General features: G+C 51.4%; 1 protein-coding gene across 5 annotated transcripts in view; it reads right to left on the bottom strand.

The window, feature by feature from the left end:
• The window catches only part of DIP2A (disco interacting protein 2 homolog A), a 104273-nt gene that overhangs the window by 10687 nt on the left and 71829 nt on the right, over nt 1-21757 (bottom strand). For 3 of the 5 annotated variants that reach the window (XM_032398759.1, XM_032398760.1, XM_032398761.1), the window contains 10 exons: nt 21438-21565; nt 18685-18799; nt 11773-11974; nt 10785-10894; nt 10628-10708; nt 7845-7968; nt 2137-2258; nt 1898-2009; nt 698-807; nt 82-212 (listed from right to left, as the gene is read on the bottom strand). In XM_032398759.1, the coding sequence (XP_032254650.1) occupies nt 82-212; nt 698-807; nt 1898-2009; nt 2137-2258; nt 7845-7968; nt 10628-10708; nt 10785-10894; nt 11773-11974; nt 18685-18799; nt 21438-21565 (1235 nt within the window). Of the gene's footprint in view, nt 1-81; nt 213-697; nt 808-1897; nt 2010-2136; nt 2259-7844; nt 7969-10627; nt 10709-10784; nt 11174-11772; nt 11975-18684; nt 18800-21437; nt 21566-21757 lie in introns of those variants that run through there. The other 2 variants (XM_032398762.1, XM_032398763.1) reach the window with 2 other exon arrangements.

Here is a 21757-nt window from a genome sequence, read left to right as displayed (position 1 = left end):
GCAGCACTCACCTACTCACCACCTGCTCACCACCCGCAGCACTCACCTACTCACCACCTGCTCACCACCCGCAGCACTCACCTGCACAGACACCACAGGGCGAAGCCGAGGCCGCAGTAGGGGTCAAGGCATATGGCGATCTGCCTCGAGGGGTACAGCTCACACTGCAGCTTTATGGAGCGGCACAAGGCACTTGTGGCCGCGTGTGACATCTTAAGGAGTAGAATGGAAGTTCTGGTCAGTGATGTGAGGGCAGAGAGAAAGTGAACAGCAGAGCCTATCAACCATGCGGACACAGTTGCTTCCTTAAAGGATGGCTGGCTCAAAGCCCCGTTCAAAACAAATAATACACAGGAAATGGCACACTAAAGACCTTCTAAATGAGATTTCAGAATATGAAAAAATTTAATGGAGCTCTTGGCTCCTGGTAAGGGGACAGACTCATTAAAGCCACCTGCTCCCAAAGCTAGGTATAAATTCTAAAGTTTAGATGTTACCATAAAACATCAAAATATGCATAGTTCTCGGGCTAACCTGATTCTGGGGGTTTACTGGTATTTAACACAAACTTCAAGGAAAACTATTGTTGCTTCCAGCTGTGGATGAGAGTGGGGACCTGCATAAACCTGCACCCAACACCCTTTCTCCCCACCCGTCAGAGGCGGAAGCAAATAAGAGCTATGACCCCAGGACCCACCTTCACGCCTGCTAATATCCCCGTAGTTGACACGCTGAAGTCCAAGTATGCGAGCACATCTGGAGACGGGGGCCTGAAAATGTTCGCCACCTTCTTTTTTGGTATGTCATCTGTTGAAGCAGCGACCCCAGTAATGTTAACGCTACTCCAGGCTCTCAAAGGGAGAAAGAAAACATGATCCGTACCCGGGGAGTCCTGGGGAGAGCCCGCGCGGAACAGGAGGGAGGCCTGGAGACAGCAGGCCACACGCATACGTGGAGAAGCTCATTTTAACCTTCAGGAAAATGTCATGTGGAGCAGACCCACCATGACTGCTCTGAGTGCATGGTGACAGGGACAGTGGGCGAGGTGCATTTACCAGTGCGAGAGCTCGGAGGAGCGAGGACTTGCCAAAGGTCACAAAGCCTGTGGCAGAACCACTATTAGCGAGAGCTATGGGCAGGCTCCCAGGGCTCTCCCTGCTTCATCGTTCCTGTAAGACCACGAGGTGGACTCAAGTGAGGCAAGGGCTGGAGCCTACGTTGCCGCAAGCTGGCCAAGCAACAGGACTGTCTGGAGCCAGTCTGCTGGCTCCACACCGGCTGCCCTGGACCAGCTCCCCAGGCCTGTAGACGGGTACCGGGTGGGTAGCCACAGACAACACAACCCCTGACCGCTTGCCCTGGAGTGCAAGGGCAGATGTCTGCCCGGTGCGGGAGTCAGGAGGGACGCCCGCCTGCTCGTTGCCTGGCCCCCCGTGGTTGTGCACCACAGCCCACCAACAAAGCCTGTGGGGTGCTGCTACTTTGGGGCATCTCAGCCCCAGGCTGACCTCATGGCTCGAGGCATAGCGGTCCAGGGGTTTACAGCCCTTCCTGCTGGCCCACAAGCATCTCATGGGGCACAGCAGCATTCACCAATGACGGGACAAGGGACAGAGGTGTGTGTGCGGTGGGGCCACCTGCTGTACAGGCATGAGAAGCAGCACGAGGAGGCGTGGTCCGCAGACACACCGGCTTCCGACAAGGGCTTCTGCCCCACGGGTGCAGGGGTCCCGCCATGAGGGAGGCCCAGAGGCGAGCGGCCCTTCACCACCTATTTCAGCTGCTCCCACCCAACTTCTATTGTTTGGTGGCAAGCGTACAATCCGTACAACAAAGAAAGGAAAGGTGGTGTGTCCCGGGGGCCAGTGCACACACCGATGGCGCCGAGGACCCTCACCTGTATCTAGAATGGTCGGCCAGGTCCTGATGTCCACGGCGGCGGCCGCGTCTTTGGACTTGAGCAGCCGCATGATGGCCTGTGTGGTGAGGACGCAAGCGGACTTGCTGACCTGCAGAGCACGGGGGTTGAAGGTGTGAGCGGGACGTAGGGCCTGGGAGAGATGACGTGGTTGACTGCACAGGCCCCCCACCTGCCCCTGGTCAGGCCTGCCTGGCCGGTCCACAGTGCACAGGTACCTCCACGATCATCTTGACAGTGGGCAGCGTGGTGGTGAGGTTCTGGGGGTGCGGGGGCCGCACCGTGACGGGCACGCAGCCGCAGTACAGACAGCCGTAGAAGGCGGCAATGAGGTCCACTCCTGCAAAGACATGTGGTCAGAGACGGTCAGTGCAGGGTGGAATGTGACGAACAGCACCGAGTACCACGGAGGGCCAAACAGATGAGAGGGTCCCAGTCCAGCATTACCTGGATAAAACCATGACTACTCCAAACCGATATGGTATTGAGACAGGGAAACTGAAGGACTCCATAAAAATCTGATTTTTGCTCCTTTTCTTGCCTCTATTCTTGCTAGGACCTGCACCCCCACTTTACACATGCAAATGGTATATGTCCCCCTCGTAAGGGATGAGGAGTTAATGATTTCTTTAGAATAGATAACATCTAAGGAACGATCTGACCTGGTGAGAATGAGTATTCTGGACCCTCAGCTCTAGAGACATCTCTAGGCCAAGGCCCCCTGGCTCCAAGGAATATCACCTAAACCAGCTCCCGATGACTAAGAGGACATGCACACCAAACCACAGTCCTCAGTAAAACCCCCCACATCCCAAACAAAGATGGGACTCTCTCTCCTTACCTGAGTCTTCCAAACACTGTCCATAGCTGCGCTCTCTCTACACCTTCAATAAACTCTATTTCATTCCTATCTTGGCTGGTCCTGCAGGACTCCCTCCCAGTTCCCAGACCTGGCCTGCTGGCAACATATTTGTAGAAAGTGCTATGAAGGATGTACAGACACTATCCTGAAAGGCTGGAGAGGTAGAAGAGGGTGTGTCGTGGCACAGAGGAGGGCACCGAGGGCAGGAGGTCTCCAGCCCGGGAGCAGCACTAGGCCTACCATTCCGGGGGCCAAGCGCAGGGTAGGTGAGCAAGGGAAGTAGGAACCCTTTTGAGGAACAGGCTGCCCAGCTCTGAAAAGGAGGGAACACGGGAGGGTGAGGGGTCTGCCCACCAAGGAGAACAGAGCTACAGCAGGAGGTGATGGGGAGGATGAGGCGGGGGTCTGCCCCCTCAGAGAACTGGAAACTTGGAAGGCTGCAACTCCTCGCACATCTGTTCTCAGGCCAGGGCATCCCTCCTTGCTCTCAGCTTTCCATCATAACACGTGACCACCAAATGTTCCTTCAGATTTCTAAATGTTTAAGTCTTAGGGGGAATTATACCGCACTTAAAACCTATGCTCCCATCTTGAACTCAATCCAGCTTGAGACGCTTGCCCCCCCCCCCCCCAAACACACCCTGGAGACCCTTCAGAGCACACAGGGCCCCCACCTGGCATCCTCAGGCTACAAAACACCAGCCTCAGGCTATTTCAATTCCAGGGTCAAAATAACTCTGTCCCATTTAACCTGGCTGGTGGGTTTCACCGGATTACAAGTTCCCAATGTTCCATCAATATTAATAGCGGACTCTGAGGCCAGGGTTGCTCAGCAGGGCCGTGAGCACACCCAGCAGGCTGGTGCACATATGAGTGCTCTTACACCCAGCGTGGTCGCTTCCCAACACAGCACATGAGGAAGACATCGACAGGAGCCCACTTCCTTGAGCTCACAAAATTCATGCTGCTCCCTGAACGCACGTATTTCCAGGTGCAGAGGTGGGGAGAATCCTTCTGACCCCACCAGCATCCCCCCTTCTGCAGCTTCCAGAAAGCATGGGTTCTTAATCCCTTGGCTCAATGCACCCCTTTGAAAATTGGAAAAGTCCTGGGCCACCCCCTTCCCTCCCAAGAAATACACAACACACCCAGTGGCAAATGCAAAGCATGGGGGGGAGTGCCCTCCCCACGGGGACCCCAGCTCAGCCTCCAGCTACTATACTCTCTACCTGCTGGCACGTTTTCAGATGTAAATTTAGACCTTCAGCATGCATCTTCTTTTTTGTTGTTAAAAATGGTTTAAGAATAGTGTCAAACATACTTCACCATAGCGAAGAGCATCAGGCCCCTCCCTCTCTTCACCCTCCGGATTCTCAATTATCAAGATCGCACTGGTTTGCTACCCATCTTTCCTTCCCTTTTCCTGTAGTTAAGCCTTCCCAGTGTTTCCCAGTTACTACAGCCCTGCGCTTCCCCGTGGGGGCGCTCCCTGTGCACGCTCCCTGTGGGCACGCTCCCTGTGGGCACGCTCCCTGTGGGCACATTCCCTGCGGGCACATTCCCTGAGGGCGCGCTCCCTGTGGGCGTGTTCCCTGTGGGCACATTCCCTGAGGGCGCGCTCCCTGTGGGCGTGTTCCCTGTGCGCGCTCCCTGCGAGCACATTCCCTGTGGGCACGTTCCCTGCGGGCGCGCTCCCTGTGGGCGTGTTCCCTGTGCACGCTCCCTGTGGGCGCGCTCCCTGCGAGCACATTCCCTGCGGGCGCGCTCCCGCGTGCTGTGCGTGCTTGCAGCCCCAGCCCTGAGCCCGGGGCTCGGCACCGCTGCAGCCGGTGTGGACAGCTCGCGGCCAGGGAGCTCCAGCTCAGCCATGTCTCTGCCCCTCTCAGTCAGGGTGAAGCTTGCCTTACATCTGGAACCCAGGGGTACTTGAAGAGTGGGGACTGAGCTCACCCTAGGGAAAAGTACCCTCACAGCCCAGCTGATGTGGGAAACAGAGGCAGAAGGAAATGTAGATAAAAGTAAATGTCCTTATAACCTGCAGCCCGTTGACGAATACTCGAGGCGGGCAGAGTGTAACATGCCTCCAGGAAGCTCCTGTCTTAATGTTGATGCCATGTTAACAGGGAAAAACAACCCTAGCTTGACAAGAGCCAGGCCTCTGGTATCCTGTGAGTCTTCTTCAGCAGATCCAAGTCCTTTTGGACACCTCCCTTTTCCTTCCCCCCCCCAACTCCCAAGCATATGATCAGCCACCCCTCACAACCCCGGTGCAGCAGCTCCTTCTGCCCACGGGTCCTGTCCCCCCGGTCCCGTCCCCAGGCTTTAATAAAACCACCTTTCTGCACCAAAGACGTCTCAAGAATTCCTTCTTGGCCGTCGGCTCTGGACCCCAACACTCCAAACCACATCACAGGGAATGGAAGGAGGAGAAAAAAATGTGATGCCAGTGGGAGTTTTGGGAGTATTCGAGTTACCACGTATGTGTGCCAAGAAAGAGACCAGGCTGCCACCCTGCCCCAGGCCCCAGGAAGGGGAGACGTCTGCACTCCGTGGCAGTCCCCCAAGAAAGAGGCGCCCCGCTCCCACCAGCAGCAGCAGTCCCACATGGAGAAGTGCTGAATGCAACCCAGGGTACCCCAGAGATGCTGAAAAGGGGCCTGGACAAGTGGCCCAGAGACGAAGCACAGAGCACACTCGAGAGAAGGCACCCGACGGGGAGGACAGATCCAAGCCACAAGTCAGAAGAGTGCCAGGCACAGGAAAAAGGGAGGAAAAGCAGTCAGGAGAAAGAATATTTTCCTGAGATGGAGATGAGAACCCCAAGATTAAACAGGCAAGACAGTGAGCAGGACCCACCCCTGGGCGCAGCCCCATGCTTTCCTGGACTCTGAGTTGGAAAGGGAAGGCTGCAAGACTCTAGGCCAGATGACTCACAAACGGGGAAGAAGAGCTGGACTCTGACCTGTGAGACTGGAGAAGCATGGATACAGCCGTGAGAAACAGACCCAGGCGTCCTGCTCCAGCGAAGGCGTGAGTCGCCACAAGAGGGAGAGACACCGAGTGCACGGCCCTGTGTGCCAGACCCGCTAAGAGGCAAACAACAAACTCACAGAGGGGCACCTCCAGACCAGGGGCCGGATCGGATAGAGCAGGCGGAGCCCCAGGTCACCAAACCGAGGCTTAACCTAATTACACCTACGGCCTCTCCCAGAAAGGGGAGCTCAGCGTCCGTCAGGAGTCACCTGGTCGGCACGAGCGAGGTCCTCTGTCTGGCAGACCCCATGGTCCCCTGAAGGAGAGTGACCTTGTCCAACTAACCCGAGTTTTCCCGGGATCACGTCCTCGTCCCGCTCCCTCCTGCCCATGACCGTCTCTCATCTGTGCGGCTCCCCGGGGCTCCTTTCTGCCCACTGTGCTGCAGGCGGCCAGGTTAGGGGTCACCAGAGAAAGGCAATCAGACCTTCAAAATTTACCCCATTGGATTTTGTTCTTTAACAATCACAAAGTGTACAAACCATTATCAACAACCAAGAACTCAGGAGACCACTGGTCCTAGGATTGCTTCCTGAGAAACCAGTTAGAGAAGGAGCGTCAGAAACCTGTGTGACCAGGAGACAGACAGCTCCGGGGGGAACTGAAAGCAAAGGAGGAGAGAAGCCAAGAGGCTGGATTTGTAAGGGCCGTCCATCCATCCCTCTGATAACGCAGACACAAGGCAGCAACAAGGTTGTGGGGGGGCAGGGGTGGGGATGCAGAAAAGCATGTGCAAAAATTTTAAACTGTTTCCAAACTTCATTTAGGTGGTTACGGTATTTGTGCTGTTATTCTGGGGATGCTGCATGTGATGCGGGTTTGAGTGCCTGAGTGATTATGGGATATGTGAATTCCATCATCTCCCTGTTCTGAAGAACCAGGATCCTCAGTATGGAAAATGGGAGATACAAGGTAGGAGGGGTTTAGTCCTGAATTAAATGGGACGTGACAGGATAAACTCATAAGGTACTGCCTCTCTAAGAGATACAATTGCATTTATTTGTAATACCTAGCTCTGCTCGCTGAAAGGCCAATAAACAGCAGTCAATCTGGAAGAAATGTGCATCCCTCAGGCCCAGGTTTTGTTCTGGGGGCACTGGGGTCTCCATGAAGGGATGGCTGGCTCTAGATCTGGGTGGGACGGGCAGGACGCGAGCCTGCAGCAGACTGTGGTCGCGTGAGACCAGCCGGGAGGGGCTCCTATTGGCCGAACGTGGGATGACCTGAGCTTTGACAAAGAAACTAACTGCAAAGGGCTGAAACCCAACAAAGTCATTCCAGTCCAGGAGTTCACAGTGATGTATGTATTTCTAGATCCACTGGAGTGTGACAGGAATACACAGGACCGACAGAAGGAAAGCATCAGCACGTAGGGATTCCACCACTGCGGAGCCAAATGCTAGATGAAGGAAGTTTCTGTGTGTTAGTTTTATGGCCAATAAATGAAAACAGGAAATGAGAGAATGAGAATATCACTGTTCCGTGACCCTAAAGAATGAATGAATGAATGAACTCTGAAGCACCAACAGTGGATGCTAACACCACAGAAGGAGACACAAGCCAACACGGGTCCCTGATGAGATAATTCAACACCACCTGGAGTCGGCCAAGGCACCAAACCCGAGTCTGACCCAGGGCCAGGACCTCGCTGCCAACCTGCAGGAAAGACGGGAGCCAAGAACCCGCTGGCTTGCTCCGGGACTGGGGGGCCTCTGCAGAGTCAACCCAGAGCTTCCATCGATAAATTACAAAGAGGGGGAGAGGGAGAGCCTGTGGATTAAAAGAGACTAAAAACATACCAGATGTAAAGAAAACTGGCAGACTAAGCCGATGTGCAGGGTGCCCCGCTGGGCGCTCAGACGCTGGGGAACTGGAAGAGAGGGCTACAGAGCTCAGGGGTAGAGGCTGCTCCGGGGGGTGGACGAGTCTGTGCTGGGGACACCCGGGACACCTGGCCAAGACCTACTTTCCGACCTGGCTGTAGGTTACGGGGTGTCTGCTTTACAATAACGGAGGGCCCCGTGTGCTTACCTGGGGGGTAGACCAAAGCCACGTGGTCCCCGGTGCCCAGTCTTGCCTTCTCCGTCAGGGCGGCGGCCACCCGCTCTGCCTTCTTGTGCAGCTGGACGCAGGTTGCAGTGCTGGTGACGCTGCCCTAGGAAGGTGGTCCTTGCATCAGCGCGGAGCTGGGGCGGGGTCTGTTCCTCGGGCACCTGAGCACACACCGCTCGTGCGCTGTGCCCCGAACTCCTGCGCTTAGGGCCGGGGCCTGCGCCGGTTCTCGGGACACACCTAGTCGTTGTGTCTCAGGGAGGGTTCCCAAAGGCGGCTGTCTCTCCAGCAGGGAAGGGACCAGCTGCGCAGGGCTCCAGAGAGCCTGCAGCAGTGGGCACGCCGCTTGTCCAGGAGAGCCCGAGGCTCAGCCGTTAGGGAAGACTCTTGAGGGCACCCAGCTGGCTCAGCTGGTCAAGTGTCTGACTTGATTTCGGCTCAGGTCACGATCTCAGGGTCGTGAGATCGAGCCCCACGTCGGGCTCCACTGGGCATGTCACCTGCTTAACGTGCTCTCTCTCCCTCTGTCCCTCCCCCAACTCGCTCCCGTGTGCTTGCTCGCACTCTCCCTAAAAAAATTTTTTCAAATAAATTAACTAAATTTAATTAAATTAAAAAAAACTCTTTTGGCCTTTTTGATAAAATCTGTTAAATATAACAACATTATAAAGAATAATAGAATAAATATCTGGGTTCTCCTTACCTAATAATATTTTGCCACATAATGTTTAAATTTGTTTTCTAAAACATATCATCACCACTCTGCATACCAACCTTAATTCATCCTCTCCTTCCCCAGAAACAACCATTATCCTGAATATAAATACACATAATAATGCACAACAAACAAACATCCGGAAGCTACACGGTTGTGCGTGTTTGAACTTCCTCTCCCCCAGGTCGGCGGCCTGCCCTCTTGGAGCACCTGGCGGACACAGAGCGTTGCGGGTGGCACGGGCCCGTTCGCTCGCTCGCCTCGCGTCTCTGCCAAGGACATCAGGACACCAGCTCCCAGCAAAGGCCTCCTTCCCTCGGCTGACCGGAGTCGGGCAGGCCTCAGAGCTTTTAGTCCTTCTTAAGGAAATTAAAAGTGCAGCTTGGTCTAAACATAATGCCCCAGAACAGACCAGCCAAAGTCAGAACCCCTCCCTTCTCCCTTACGGAGGCCAACGTGCTTGTCCGCAGAGCCGGGCTGCGTGCAAGGGAGCTGGGCTTGCTTCCCCCGAGCCGCGCTGAGGTGCAGAACGGCAGAGCTGGCAGACCCTGCCAGCCCCCTTGGACGGCCACCTACACGGCCACAGGCCTCCTCCTAGGTCAGAGGCCAGCATGTCCCCAGGGACTCAAGGACAATTGAAAACCGAAGAAGGTTGACAAACCAAAAGAAATGCCAAGTTTTACTAGTGACTTTGAGGGGATTTGGAAAAGGCCAGGCCCAGTCTTCTGTGGTCTCCTCCTGAGCTCTCTCTTGGCTTTAAAGACCATCTACCTCGGGGCGCCTGGGTGGCTCAGTCGTTAGGCGTCTACCTTCGGCTCAGGTCATGATCTCGGGGTCCTGGGATCGAGCCCTGCGTCAGGCTCCCTGCTTCTCCCTCTCCCTCTGCCGCTCCCCCTGCTTGTGCACTCTCTCTCTCTCTAATAAATAAAATCTTAAAAAAAAGACCATCTACCTCTCCACACATGCCTGGTGGGCACCTCTGTGCGGCCCCCACCCCGGGGCCCCTCCTCTCTGAGCTGCCGCCCCACACTCACCCTCCTGCAACCCACAGGAGCCACTCAGAACCACGAACCACATCACCATCACGCGCCTACAGCTCAGTCCCGCGCAGCTTCCAGCCACACCCTCGGGGTAACAGCCAGCAGCTGGCCTCGGAGCCCCTGGCACTCGGGGCCACACCCCTGCTGTTCTCATCTTCGGGTTCCCATCATGAGCTCATTTTACCTTGGCCACTTGTTAATTATTGGCTGTCTCCATGCTCTAGAACTCAATCAATGATAAATATTTTCTGAACACCGTTCTAGATCTGCGGATACACGGTGAACAAAGAACATAAAGTCTCTTACGGACTAGTTTTCCAGCAGGGAAGACTCACTGGAAGCGTCCTGAGGGCAGGACGCTTTTTCTCTTACTTAACACCCAGAACCTAACAGGTATCAATAAATATTTTTTAAATGAAGAAACAGTGGGCAGTAATAAGCAGAAACAAAAGCTAGACCAGCATTTTCTAAGGCCACAGCGACCTGCCCTTTACTGTGTCAAAGTGCAAACGTTCTCACGGCCTGTGTGAGATGCATCTGAGTGAGGCAGGATTTTTAGGGTTATTTAACTTGTCATGTTTCTATATTTTGTCTGCTGGCCCAAAGTTGGATGTGAGGGTTACGGCACCTCCTTCCTGTCCTGAGAACTCCTGGTACGGTGTAATCACACTAGAAGGTAGCCAAAATCATGGAAGTGAATTTCTGAATCTACCCCAGGATCAGGGCAATAAACAGCATTTGTCATGTTAAAGCTATAAACAAAAAAATCTAAATTCCTAATTTTTACAAAATAAACATTTCCTTTTAGCTCACTTAGGAGTCTTTACAAGCATGCTGTTTCTAACTGAGCATTTTCCTGTTAAGTACTAGCTCTACCAGAAACGTCACTGCCCGACTGAGGTGACCGCTGAGCTCCCCACACAGAAAACAGCAGGTGGGGCAGGCGGCCGGGGGCACAGCGCTCTCTGGGCAGGACCTGGGGGACAGAGCACTGGGAGCTGGCTCACCTTGGCGTTGAGCAGCAGGAAGAGCGGGTGGTCGGGAGTGGTGTGTGCCCGCCACTGCAGCACGTCGGGTAGGAACAGGAACTGCGCAGAGAGGCCCCCTCAGTCTGCAGCCTCGCCGAGGGGTGCCCTCCTCGCGCCCCCGGGCCCCGGCCATTACCTTCCTGGCCTGGTCGCTGTCCTCCAGGTGAGCCAGCTCCCTCCCCGAGGCCTGTGCGATCCTCTTCCCGGCAACCAGGTTCCCCACGATCATGGAGGCCGGCCCCACCTCTGGAAAACGGGGGATTCTGAGTGAGCAGGTGGTGGCTCAGGGACAGGACCGTCCTGTGGCTTTACTGCCGGAAGGCTTTCTATCTGAATGAGGCGTTTCACTCTTCACTAAGGTGCTGACGCTCAGGAAGCCAGCCGTAAGGGTCATGGTGAGCGGCGAAGAGCGTCTCTCTCTCAAATACAAGCAACCCCAGACTGAGAAACTCGCCATCCGGCGTAGACCTGGGGGTATGACTGGACCTCAGCACAGCCACACGCTCAGGGTACTGCGCGGTTTTCCTGCATTTTACATATAAAACAGGAAATTAAACCTTCCTGAGTAAATGTATTTTATTTAATGATATCTTATGTGTTCAATAATCAGTGAAAGAAAAACAAAAAAATTTACATAACCAAAGGAACAAAAATAACAGTCAAGCCGGTCTTTGAACTTAGTTTCTAGATGTGTGAAATCAGGAAAGGGAGAGCATTCGTGGAGGCCCTTGAGGCGTCAGCCGCGGGGAGCAGCCCGGCGGGCCGGCCCCCAGCACCGCACTGTCTCTCTCCATCCCTGAGCTCCACGTCTGCTCTTGGGCCGCACCTCTACTCCCAGGGAGCCACCCCCTCGCCCTCCAAGCCTCAGATGCCACGCCTGCATTTAGTGACTGAGATGGGTCCCAACAGGCAGCTGAGAACCACCACACAGGTGACACGGTAAAGTTTTCTCATCTGTGGCTTGGCTCCAGGGAGGCAGGAGGTGGTGACTGCCCTGATGTAGGTCTGGCTCCTAACCTCAGCCCCAGAGACGCAGGCCCCACGCGGGCTGCACCACTGAACCACGAGTGTGGCTGCCACCAATATTGAGACTGAACAGACAGCTATTGCCACATAGGACTAACCTGGTTGTTTCTGGCGAGGTTTGGGAAGGTTGGTGACACAGGTGTGAGGGCACATTAGTACATTACATGGGTGCAGCATCCCCTCCAGGAAACGCTGCTTGGTTTCAGAAATGTGAATCCCTCCGAGAGGAGCCTTGGGCAAGGTGTTGGCAGGAACCAGGGCCAGACAGTACACGCCCACCTGGTGGATGCTGTCGATGGCCTGGAAGAGAATAACACGAGATCGGAGGGACGGCGTTTGAGACCCGCCGTGTTACCCAGCTGAGGCAAGCACAGGCTGACCCGCTCACAGCTGCCGAGGGGCTGGGAGGCTGGGAGCTGCACCAGGTGAGAACACGCAGCTCTAAAGATCGTGGAGACTTTCTGTTCAACAAGAACACATAGAAGGACGTGCATATGTTTCTATCATTTAACACACACACGTACTGTGTGTGTGCACATATACATAAATCTGAAGCTGCGTATATTAAAGAAAGGAAAGTTAGATAAGCCAGCGCAACTGTGGGGGCAGAAACTGGACCTCTCTGAATCTATCTTGTGTTCAGATTTGACTTTGAAGCCATGTATATATTTTACGTCCAAAAAACTTGAAATTTTAAAAAGCATTCCCTAACAATTGAAAGTGAAATAAAAGAAATGAACTCAGCTGAACTGGAATTAGGTTGGTGGCAAAGCCCCAGAGAGAGAATCTATTTAAAGTGACATTAAACACGGTAATTTGATTAGTCCACCCCTAATGAGATATGCCCTATGGGCAAAAAGAACTGCAAAAAAATGTTAAGCTGCTCTCAGAAATCTCACGTTTTAGAGGGAGTGTGGAGACCGCTGTTTTGAGACTACAGTGTACAGCATAGCCTGAGGCAGATGAGTGATTCTCTGATGGGTTGTTGATGTCTGCAATTTTTCAGTGTGGGAGCAAGGAATCAGTGAGTTAAGTAAAAATTCTGTGCTCTTGAATTTGAGCTGGAACCAGCAGCATAAACTCATGATGTAGGTACTCTTACAAAGAGACATCATTTCCTACTCTGTCCCGTGAAGAAAGCCCAGAAACAGTGAAGAAGCCAGCAACATCAAGTGCCCAGATGGCGGTCCCCCAATTCCATCTCCCCTAGGAAGTAGCAGGGTCCCTAGGGTCCTGGCCATGACAGGTCTAGGATGCAAAACACACTGCCTTCCCCCAAGTATCTGAGCTTCCTCATCTCTACTATGGCCTCAAAGAATTCCAGGGGTACATCAGAAGGACTCAAGAGCCAACCTGAAGGGGCTCCCACTAACCACTGAAAAATAAAAAAAACTATAATAGACTGAATCACATCCAGTATGTTTGCAACCACTAGTTCTTAATGAAACAAATAAACAAAACTCATGGTCACTTGAAGAGGATTCTAAGAAACCACCTTACTACTCTGAAATCAACCCTTGATCTTGCTTTCTTACACAGCCTGCCTCCAGGCCCCTGGGTGACTGAGGAGGGCATGTGCTCTCCAGAGGAGAAACTTTCAAGGCTGCTCCAGTGAGCCTTCATAATCTGCGTAGCTCCGCTGTGAAGTCCTAACAGATCAGTGACCCCAGGAGTGGTGAACAGAGGCAGCCAGAATCATATGCCACCTTCCAGGAGGAATTTTTGCCAGAAAACTGAACCTGAGTCTGATCCAACCACAACGTACAGGGTGAGCACAGGCGACAGACGCCTGTACTGAATGACAGATCTGAGACACAATCTTCAGAGCCTAGGCTAAAGAAACATACTGGACAAACAACTTGTTTTTGTCCACAAACCAACCACAAGAAAACTATGACAGAGGAAGAATCTGTAGATTAAAAAAGACTTAAAGACCTTGTCCTCACCAAGCACAATTTTTTTTTACTTCATTTTGATCCTGAATCAAACAAACTAAACATTAGATAATCAGAGAGTCTGAATAGTGACTAGATATTGAATTACAACAAGAAATTACTGTTAGGATAAAAACTCTGAACACAGCAGGTATAGAGAGAACATACCTCAATGTAAGAAAGATCATATTTGACAAACCCTCAGCCAACACCATTCTCAATGGTAAAAGGCTGAGAACTTTCCCCCCTAAGATCAGGAATAAGTACATGGAATTAGAAGTCCCAGCCACAGCAATAAGGCAAGAAAATGAAATAAAAGGCATCTAAATTGGAAAGGAAGAAGTAAAACCATCACTATTTACAGATGACATGATCTTATATATAGAAAACCCTTAAGACTCCACCAGAGGCGCCTGAGTGGCTCAGTCGTTAAGCGTCTGCCTTCGGCTCAGGTCATGATCCCAGGGTCCTGGGATCGAGCCCCGCATCGGGCTCCCTGCTCCGCGGGAAGCCTGCTTCTCCCTCTCCCACTCCCCCTGCTTGTGTTCCTGCTCTCGCTGTCTCTCTCTGTCAAATAAATAAATAAAATCTTTAAAAAAAAAAAAAAGACTCCACCAGAAACTGTTAGAACTGATAAACACATCCAGTAAAATCACAGGAAACATCTGTTGTGTCTCTGTACACTAGTCTAATGAATGAGCCATCAGAAGGAGAAATTAAGAAAACCATTCCATTTACAGTTGCACCAAAAATAATAAAATAAAATAAATTTAACCAAGGAGGTAAGAAACCTATACGCTAAAAACTATGACAGTGATGAAAGAAATTGAAGACACAAAGAAATAGACATTCCATGCTCATGGATTGGAAGAATTAGTATTTTTAAAATGTCCATTCTACCCAAGGTAATCTACAGATTCAGTACAATCCCTGATTCCAATGGCATTTTTCACAGAACTAAAACAAATCATCTTAAAATTTGTAAGGAACCAAAAAAAGACCCTGAGTAGCCAAAGCAAACTTGAGGAACAAAGCTGGAGGCATCACACTTCATGATTTTGAATTATATTACAAAGTTTTAGTAACCAAACTGGTATGGTATTAGCATAAAAATAGACATACAGATCAATGGAATACAATAGAGAGCCCAGAAATAAACCCAAGCACATACGGTCGATTACTTTGTGACAAAGGAGACAAGAATATACCATGGGGAAAGGACTGTCTTCAATAAACGGTTCTGGGAAAACCGGACAGCTACATGCCAAAGAATGAAACTGGACCCTTTCTCACACCATCCACAAAAATAAAATCAAAATTGGTTAAAGACTTGAACATAAGACCTGAAACCATGAAACTCCTAGAAGAAAACATAGGTGGTAAGCTCCCTGACACAAGTCTTTTTGATGATTTTATGGCTCTGACACCAAAAGCGAAAGCAATGAAAGCAAACATAAAACAAAAAAGCTTCTGCACAGCAGAGGAAATCATTACCAAAATGAAAAGGCAACCTACTGAGTGAGAGAAAATATTTGCAAATCATATATCTGATAAGGGGTTAATATCCCAAATATATAAAGAACTCACACAACTCAATGGCAAAAACAAACAAACCAATTAAAAAATGGGCAGAGGATCCAAATAGGCATTTTTCCAAAGAAGACATACATATACTCAGCAGGTACATGAAAAGGTGCTCAACATCATTAATCATCAGGAAAATGCAAATTTTAAAAAATGAGGTATCACCTCATACCTGTCAGAATGGCTAAAATCAACAACACAAGAAACAACAGGTGTTGGCAAGATATGAAGGAAAAGGAACCCTCCCACACTGTTGGTGGGAATGCAAACTGGTGCAGCCACTCTGGAAAACAGTATGGAGGCTCCTCAAAAATTAAAAATAGAACTACCCTACGATCCAGCAATTGTGCTACTAGGTATTTACCCCAAAAAACCCACCAAAAACACTAATTCAAAAAGATAAATGCACCCCTACGTTTAATGAAGCATTATTTACAATAGCCAAGATATGGAAGCAGCCCGTATGTCCACGGACTGACGAACGGATAAAGAACACGCGGTGTGGACACAATGGAATGTTACTCAGCCGTAAAGAAGAACGAGATCTTGCCATTTGTGACAACGTGGATGGACCTCGAGGGTGTAAGCAAAATAAGTCAGTCTGAGAAAAACACGTCCCGCGTGATCTCACTTACACGTGAAATCTTAAAACTGAGCTGACAGATACAGAGAACAGACTGGTGGCTGACAGAGGTGGGGGTGGGGGGACAGAATGGGAGAAAGTGTCAGAAGACACGAACCTCCAGTTACAGAACAGAGAGTCTGGGCGTGTAGTGCGCAGCACGGTGACCAGAGGTGAAAAGCTGTCCTGCACCCCTCTGAACGCTGCTGAGAGAGGAGACCTTAAAGGTTCTCAATCACAACAAAAAGACTTGTAATTACGTATGATGATGAATGTCTACTAGACTTATTGTGATCACTTCACAGTAGATATACATATCAAATCATTATGTTGTACACCTGAAATTAGTATTATACGTCAATTATATCTCAATTTTTAAATTTAAAAAAAATTTTTTTTAAGATTTTATTTATTTATTTGACAGAGAGAGAGAGGGAACACAAGCAGCAGGCAGAGGGAGAAGCAGGCTTCCCGCTGAGCAGGGAGCCCGATGCGGGGCTCGATCCCAGGACCCTGGGATCATGACCTGAGCTGAAGGCAGATGCTGAAGGACTGAGCCACCCAGGCGCCCCCTGAAGGCAGATGCTTAACGACTGAGCCACCCAGGCACCCCTATATCTCAATTTTTAAAAATATTTTATTTATTTATCCAAGAGACAGAGAGAGAGAGAGATCACGAGCAGGGGGGAGGGGTAGAGGGAGAAGCAGGCTCCCCCCTGAGCAAGGAGCCTGATGTGGGACTCGATCCCAGGACTCTTGGATCATAACCTGAGCTGAAGGCAGGTGCTTAACCGACTGAGCCACCCAGGCGCCCCAATTATATCTCAATTTTTAAAACGTAAGAACATTATTGTTATTTCTTAGAGATGCGATAATGGTATTCCTTGTTTAAAGAAATAATAAAATCTTCACAGATAAAATGCGATGTCTGGCATTTACTTCAAAACACTCCTAAGGGAGAAGGGGGAGGGCCAGGCGGGGACACAGTCAGGACCTGGGTTGATAACTGTTGAACAGGGTGATGGGAACATGGGGTTATTATGATGTAGTTTTCGAATGTTGGTGAGGTTGGTGGGGTCCAGAGCCGACGGCCAAGAAAGAATTCTTGAGACGTCTTTGGTGCAGAAAGGTGGTTTTATTAAAGCCCGGGGACGGGACCGGGGAGACAGGACCTGTGGGCAGAAGGAGCTGCTGCACCGGGGTTGTGAGGGGTGGCTGATCATATGCTTGGGAGTTGGGGGGGGGAAGGAAAAGGGAGGTGTCCAAAAGGACTTGGATCTGCTGAAGAAGACTCACAGGATACCAGAGGCCTGGCTCTTGTCAAGCTAGGGTTGTTTTTCCCTGTTAACAAGGCATCAACATTAAGACAGGAGCTTCCTGGAGGCATGTTACACTCTGCCCGCCTCGAGTATTCGTCAACGGGCTGCAGGTTATAAGGACATTTACTTTTATCTACATTTCCTTCTGCCTCTGTTTCCCACATCAATTACACTCTTCTTCTTGTTTGTTGTGTCAGAAATATTCCATAATAAAACACCACAAATTTTATTAAAAATAAATGTTGGGAGATACTAGTGGGAAAACACTACTCTGAAGCTCAGGGCCGCCTGGTCTCCCTGACGCATGGACCGCTCTACGCCTGTTTCTACCAGCTTCATGCCAGTCCACACAACTGGCCTGGAGATGGCAGGGTACCAGAGGAAATTCACCCAAAGATTTGTACCATTGCCCACAGCAGCTTTATTCATAACAGTCAGAAACTGGCCACCCAAACGTCCATCAGGATGTGAATAGATAAGAAACACAACTCGGCCATCAAGAGGAATGCACCACCCAACCACACGACGACACGAGGAATCTCGAAACCATGCTGAGGGAAGGAAGCCAGACAGAACGGCAAACACTGTGTGATTCCCTTTACCTAGAGTAAAGTGGTAGAAAGGGAGACACGCCGTGCCACTCACGCGTGCGGACACGCAGCCGACCAGTGGCTCTCGGGCTGGGCAGTGCGGCAGCGGTGGGGGACACGGGAGAACCACGGCATGGCGGAGACCCTCTGTCTTCATTACCATGGTGCACTGGTTACTTGGGTGCACGCTGTTGTCAAAACTCAGCGCCCGCACACTTACAGATGGGCTCATTCTACACAGAAATTGCATCCCATCAAGCCAACTGAAAGTCCCCTACTGGACAGCACACTGTTTGTGCACTTTACTGACTGTGAATTTTACTTCCTTCCCCCCAAAATAGCATGCTGGACTCCAGTTCAGTATTTAAAGAAATGAGGGCCACCATGCGGTGCAGGGGAAGGTGGCACCCCACAGCGTGCCCTGAGGAGTGGGCCGAGGGACAGAGGTGTGACAAGCAAGTGGGAGGACGTGCCAGCCATTGCAGAATCTAGAGATGGGTACTAGAACTTTCTGCAGCATGCTTTCCACTTCGCTCTAGCTCTGACATTGTCATAACAAGCTCTCAGTCCCCCCCGTGCCCTTGTGGCCATGGCCTGGTCCGAATCTAAGTAACAGTCTTAATGGATACCATCCTAATCGACAGGAGAGTCACGGGACTGCTGTTTTAGGACAACTAACCCTCGTATGGAATTAGTTTCAAAATGCTGTTCCCTTATCTTTACGAAGCCCGATTTCCTAAGCGCCTACTGTGGGCCGGCAGCACACGGTGGACGAAGGCTGCAGCTCTCAGTAACCAAGCCTGTGATCCTGTGTGGGGCGACTGGACATCTGGGCCGCTCGGCACTGAGCTCGAGACAGGGGCAGGCAGGCCGGGCTCCGAAGGAAGGGAACGCGACCCCCGTGCACTCGGACTCGTCGGAACCACGCTCGCAGAGACAGGGGCCAGCCGCCGGGGCCCACCTGCAGCACGCGGCTCATCCACTGGAAGCTGTCCTCCTCGGAGGCATCCGGCCGCTGCTCAGCCACAAGGACGATCCGGTCATCGTGCAGCACCGTCACGGAGAACACAGCAATCCTGGGGGAAGACGAGGACAAAAATGACCACCCTGCAGAGGACACCAAACAGGACGCGGACGCTTCCTCTCCCTTGAAACGGAGGGTGCAGACGTGCTTGTGTTGAAAAGACAATCTAACCACGGGCTGCTTGTTGCGACCTGGAGAAGTGACAGTCCCTAGTCTCCTACAGTACGGCTGAAATAAGTTCCAATTCGATAAAACAAAGAGGACTCAGCGCAAAGCAAAACAACCAGGCACAGATCTTAAAAGAAAATTTTTCTTTTATAATGTTAATGCACGTGCTACATTTCTTTGTGCAAAAATCTTTGTCTAGAAATACTATCAGGTGTATTGTTTAATCTTACTGATTAAATCTCTCACTAATGTGTTCATGTCCTCGTGTTTACTGTGGTGTCAGTGGACTTGTTTCTCCCGCCTCACTTTAGGGATTTCAGCGCTCTCCGTTTCTCTGTATTTACTGCCTGTTGCCTCTTACACTTGGAGGTGGTTCTCTTCCTCCTTAGGGGACAAGAAGCTGGTCCCCCCATGGAGCCCAGCACGTCACACACCCACTGCCCCAGTTCTGGGCCCTCGTGGACGTGCTTGCTTTCTCTCGTTCTCCCCTTCGGCTGGTGTGCACATGCGCGCACACACACACTTTACCCAGCACTAAATTTCCCTTGCTTTCATGCATCTTGAATGGGTCTCCCTCAGTATCCCAAGAATATTTTTATTACAACTGCACAATTAAGTGACAGTTGGGATGAACATAAAATCTAAGTTAAAAATTCCTTTTAATAACTTAAAAACATCATTGCACTGCCACCTTTTGGAGCTGGCCCCAGCATTGGGGAGTCTCATGCCTTCTGCTTGATCCCGATGCCGGACCCTTCTTGAGTCCCGCAAACCCAGCCTCCTGTTGCCCAGACGCTGCCCTCCCCTCCACGCATGTGCCCTCCCCCTGGGTCTGCTATTTCGATGCCAACCCTTCCTTGGTTTTTTAAACTTTTTTTTTTTTTTTTAAAGATTTTATTTATTTATTTGAGAGAGGGAGAATGAGAGAGAGCACATGAGAGCAGGGAGGGTCAGAGGGAGAAGCAGACTCCCTGCTGAGCAGGGAGCCCGATGCGGGACTCGATGCCAGGACTCCAGGATCATGACCTGAGCTGAAGGCAGTCGCTTAACCAACTGAGCCACCCAGGTGCCCTAAACTTTTTTTTTTTTTAACCTCTGGAGTACTTCCTTAATCTGACTTTCCAGTTTATCACTTCCTTCTCTAGCTGGTCTATCCTGCTATTTATTCCATCTATTGTGTTTGTGTCTAAGAACAAAGGACTCATTTTGTGTGCGTTATAATATTCCTGAGATGTTCGGCTTCCTCTAGCATACACACTCTATCGGCCGTGGCTCTAGTTCTATTTTATTTTATTCTTTTTTTTGAGAGCGAGTGAGCGAGCACAAGCAGGGAAGGGGCAGAGGGCAGAGGGAGAGAAAGAGTCTTAAGTAGGCTCCGTGCCCAGTGCAGAGCCCAGTGCAGGGATCAATCTCACGACCCTGAGATCATGACCTGAGCTGGACTCTGAAATCAAGAGTCAGACACTTCACTGACTGAGCCACCCCGTCGCCCCTGTGGCTGTATTTCAAGGTGGGTGTGGTGGTGGGGACAGGCAGGTACCCCGGCCAATGGCAATCACTGGCAGCCCCACTAATCACTCACGATGGCGTCACCTTGTCAGCTGCCTGCTCAGGAAGGGCCTGCACCTCCAGGTCCTGCCAGGTCCTGGGGGCCTCCCTAATCTGCCCCAGAAGCAGGTGTTGGCCACCCTGACATTATCCCCACGGACACCCACACCAACAGTGTCCTGTTTCTGCTGTGAGGGCAGGTCACGAGGTCCTGGCAGCCCCCGCTCAGGCACCCACACAGGCCTGCCTTGCTGGCCTCTCCTTGGTAGGCATCCCATACCCCTGTCATCCCGACCTACGAGAAGGGCCAGCAGCACACACTCTTTGACAGAACTCCCTAATGATTTCTTTAAGGAATATTCAAAGGCAGGGTCTGGCCAGGCTCACAGGTACCCTAGTTTGAGTAATAAAGCACCCCCTTGAGAAGAAGAAAATTAAAAAATGCAGCCAGCTGGGTGGGCCAGCTAGGAGAAGGGGATGCTTCCTTCAGGACAAAGAGCTCAGGAGCTGAAGAGAGCCAGACACAGCTTCCCCCTTCACCCCCAGTTGCCCAGGGTTGGAAAGTGCTTGCCTAACACATTCAGAAAAGTTGAATAGTTGGTCATCCCAGGAGCGAGGTAGGGCCCTCCGTGTGTCTCGCTAAACCTCAGTAGAAAAGAGAATTGACCTTTGGTGATTCAGAGAAACTGGTCCTTGACTGTTTCAATCTGCATGTCTGAGGTTCCAGGGTCCTAAAGCAGGTGCTCTTTGGACCTCGTCCTCTTAAGAACCACATGAGCCCTGTGGGCAGTGAGGACACTAATGGGCTCCTGGCTGCAAAGATCGTCCTTTTCTTTGTGAAGATTTTCTGATGAACAGGAATTTTTAGGTTTTGTGTATTCCAATCACTGGGCTTTGCTTCTACTGCAGACAGATTCTCAAACTTCAAGGAGAGAAGGGGTCTAGAGCCATAGTACAGGGCCGCAGCGCATCACCTGCCTCTGTAGACAAACTTCATGGGCTCCACGGCCAGAGCTGTGGCCACGATGTCATCCGCACTGTGTCTACGAACTCCAACCACCATCAGCCCATCCAGCTTGCCCACGACAAAGACCAGGTTATCCTGGAAGCAAGGACACAGGTCAGGACTTGGGACATGCAGGCAGGCCCTGTGGGTCAGGCAGCTGATGGCACATGGAAACCAAGCGTCCTGCCATGTGGTGACACGGGGGGTTGGGGGGCCACAGGGTCCTGCCTCCTGGTGGGCTGGAGTGGAGACAAGGAGACATGGGGGGGTGGGGGGGCACAGGGTCCT

This window comes from Phoca vitulina, unplaced genomic scaffold (genome assembly GCF_004348235.1).
Source record: "Phoca vitulina isolate PV1807 unplaced genomic scaffold, GSC_HSeal_1.0 scaffold120, whole genome shotgun sequence".
Taxonomy (NCBI): domain Eukaryota; kingdom Metazoa; phylum Chordata; class Mammalia; order Carnivora; family Phocidae; genus Phoca; species Phoca vitulina.
Note: the sequence above shows the minus strand (reverse complement) of the source record. Positions and strands in the feature narration are given on the sequence as shown.